The sequence below is a fragment of the Sinocyclocheilus grahami genome, unplaced genomic scaffold, assembly GCF_001515645.1.
Source record: "Sinocyclocheilus grahami isolate Dianchi unplaced genomic scaffold, SAMN03320097.WGS_v1.1 scaffold4287.1, whole genome shotgun sequence".
Classification (NCBI taxonomy): domain Eukaryota; kingdom Metazoa; phylum Chordata; class Actinopteri; order Cypriniformes; family Cyprinidae; genus Sinocyclocheilus; species Sinocyclocheilus grahami.
This window is the reverse complement of record NW_015509254.1, coordinates 11,850-15,193: the sequence shown is the minus strand read 5'-3', so window position 1 is coordinate 15,193 and position 3,344 is coordinate 11,850. Positions and strand designations below refer to the sequence as shown.

Here is a 3,344-nt window from a genome sequence, read left to right as displayed (position 1 = left end):
TTAATTACAGTATTTTTGTGACAAGTGCTGAGCTTAGTACATAACGTGCCGTTTTCACGAATCTCAGCTGGAATTGAAACCACTTCTGAATAACTTCAGCTGATGAACAAACTTGAGATTTCTTGATTCTGGAGTGTGTGTAATCGTTGAATGTGAATTTGGTAGTTTCTCTAATTGAACTCCGGATCGGTGTTGAATCATGGCACATTGTTTTTTGTTGTTTAAATGCTGATCGTTTCCATTAAACATTATCTTCTAAGCTTGGAGAAACATTCAAGTGGATATTTTCCAGGATTCTAACACTGCTTGGTTGAAAACATTCTTGAATCATGATTTAATGAAATAACACGCTGCCATCCATACAGCGCTACTGTTTATGCTTTTATTTTGTATTAATTTTGCACTAAAGAACACGCTTCTTGCTTATTTGTTGCACTTTGAGAGATTGTCATAAGTTGTCTCTGGTTCGCTCAAGTTAATGTGTCACAGTTGACCATGTTGCTAAATACGTTTAAATAAAAAGAAGAGATCAATTCTGCATTGGTTTGATGTTAATTATTTACATTGAGTTGTTTAAAGGTGATTTATTTGTATAAAATAATATGCATTAGCTCCATTTTTGTATACCAGCTGCTTTATTGAATCATAAAATATTGTAAAGAAAACAATATTGTCAACAACGTATTAAAAACGCTTCAGCATGAATAAAAAATTGAATATAATTATATTTTTAATTTTGATAAATCAGTAATTATAATAATTAAGCATTTTTAATACATCATAAAAGGCGCAACTACTCATTTGATTACAAACTTGCATTTTTCTACATTTAAATTAATCTTGATTATGTTGTTTTCTTCTGTTGTTACTTCATTGTTCCATATTGCATATTTTGCTATGATATTACAACAACAAAAATCTTTGGATTCTAAACAAAAATGGCCATAAAAGAAATCAAGATTTAAACACAATAATGCTTTCATCTTACTATATCATTGCACAAAGTCCCAGAGCATCAGTTTGCCAGAAAATGGTAGTGATTTAAGACCATTTCCACGTATATTTTAAAAATGTCACTTTTTCATCAGTTTATACCATCTCATGAAACCTCAAATGTTTTAATTTTGTAAACATGTTCTGAATATTTAGTCATAGAACATATCAATTAAATACAGACATCTGGATTAATGTGCCAGTGATATGACTTGACTTAAACATATTAAAGCAATAATCGCAAACTGTATGTTGCACATCAGCCCTACCTGGATTATTTTGTAAGTGTTTTTTTGCTGTAGCACAGGGTTTTGCTTGTTGAATCAGCAGCATTCAGTGATGCCGCCGGTGTTCAGTGGCAGTTCTGGCAGCGTGGATGGCAGAGGTCTCCGTTGACTCGACATCTGCAACCACCTGATGTGTCTCCAGCACCCTGAGGAACCAAAACCAGGTCCAGGTTAGCCGTCTGATATTTGTGAATCACTGAACTAATGATTTATGCAGTTTAGTAGTGTCTGACCTGAGGTCCCCATCGGGCTTGTTTGGTCACCCAGCAGATCTCGGTCTTACACATCAGACAGCAGATCCAGTCACAGCCGTCCTTCTTCTGGACGATCACCTGACATTTGGGACAGTTCATCGCCTCGCCATTCTTCAGGAGTTGCTGGAAAGGAAATCAGTCAATAGGTAACAAATATTTTAATGTTGATTCTTATTAGTGTATTGAAAACATAAAGCGCAACCAGTGAAGTCTGATTCCCGAACCAATTAATTTTATGAATTGGTTCTTTGTAGGGAATCAGACATAAAGCACAAAAAGTGTAGCCTGATTCCCAAACAAGGACTTTTACGAATCGGCTCTTTTTAGTGAATCAAACACATACAGTCTGACCAATGTGGTACGATTCGCAAACAATTTTTTTTTTTCTCTTATGAATCGTCTCTTTGTAGTCAAACGCATACCCGGGTTTCCATCCAAAGTTGCGAATTTAACTTGTGCGCAAAATTGGAATATCACATAAAACATTTGCGAACAAGCAATATTTCCATCCAATGGGTCAAAGAAAACAAAATTGTCACTTCCTGATAAACTGGCACTATAAAGCACTAACAAAAGTAGGAGAAGCCACTGAATATAATAATTTTCATATATAATAAATTACTTGTGCCGAAACAAAATTAATTCTGCCAATTGCTTTTCGGAGGTGGATGCCTGCTGTTTGGGAACGCAGTCGTGTAAGACAGTTCTGGGAGGCAACTATACATAAATACTTTGACGACAGGCTTTGCTCGGGCATTCAGAATGACATTAACAACAATTTAGATGCTGTGGAACGAGATCCGCCCACTGGTTAGTCAGGTTTTGCCGTCCCATAACGCAAAGTCACATGACTTTTTTGATGCCCACAGAGGAATTTATTTGGCAAATGCATTTCCATCTTTTTCCATTATTCTCATGAACCAAGTCAAAAGTCACCTCAAGTGAGCATAAAAACTTTTTTGCGATTTAAGGGATTTTTATTTGGCGTTTCCATCTCTCATTTCGGATGCGATACTTCAAAATGTGCATTAAAACAGGGTGATGGAAACATAGCTAGTGTTAGTCTGATTCCTCAACCAAATGACTCTTACGAACCAGCTCTTTTTAGTGAATTGAAATACATACAGCGCAACCAATGTAGTCTTATTACTAAACAAATGACTCTTATGAATCGGCTCTCTTTATTGTATATTTATGAATCATTAAAATAATCTCATTTTTGGTAACACAACAGATTCTCAAACAAATAACTCCTATCAATCACCTCTTTTCAGTGAATCAAACACAGTGTGACCAATGTAGTCTGATTCTCGGCAACTGACTCTTTTGAATCTGCGGTTTTATTCGGGAAATAAAACGCATACAGCACGACCAATGTAGTCTGATTCACGAATAAGTGAATCTTATCTTATGGATTTTTTCTTTTTAGTGAATCAAACACAGATAGAATGGCCAGTGTAGTCTGATTCCTGAACTAATTACTCTTATGAATCGGCTCTTTTTAGTGAATCAAACACAGACAGCACGGCCAGTGTAGTCTGATTCCTGAACTAATTACTCTTATGAATCGGCTCTTTTTAGTGAATCAAACAGACAGCACGGCCAGTGTAGTCTGATCCTCAAACAAATGACTCTTTTGGATCTGCTGTTTTATTTGAGAAATAAAACCCAAACAGCACGACAAATGTTATCCGATTCCTGAACAAGTGACTCTTATGAATCGTTTCTTTTTAGTGAATCAAACACAGACAGCACGGCCAGTGCACCCTGCGTTCCATTCGGAAGGGCTCATCCCTACGCCCTAATCCCT

The 3,344-nt window shown here is 36.2% G+C and overlaps 1 protein-coding gene across 1 annotated transcript in view; it reads right to left on the bottom strand.

Moving 5' to 3' along the window:
• Positions 1 to 756: 756 nt before the first annotated feature.
• The window catches only part of LOC107576754 (ranBP-type and C3HC4-type zinc finger-containing protein 1-like), a 3,245-nt gene continuing 657 nt past the window's right edge, over positions 757 to 3,344 (bottom strand). The window contains exons 2-3 of the mRNA XM_016262886.1: positions 1,514 to 1,657; positions 757 to 1,426 (exon numbers count right to left, since the gene is read on the bottom strand). Of these exons, the coding sequence (XP_016118372.1) occupies positions 1,346 to 1,426; positions 1,514 to 1,657 (225 nt within the window). The 3' untranslated portion in view covers positions 757 to 1,345. The remainder of the gene's footprint in view (positions 1,427 to 1,513; positions 1,658 to 3,344) is intronic.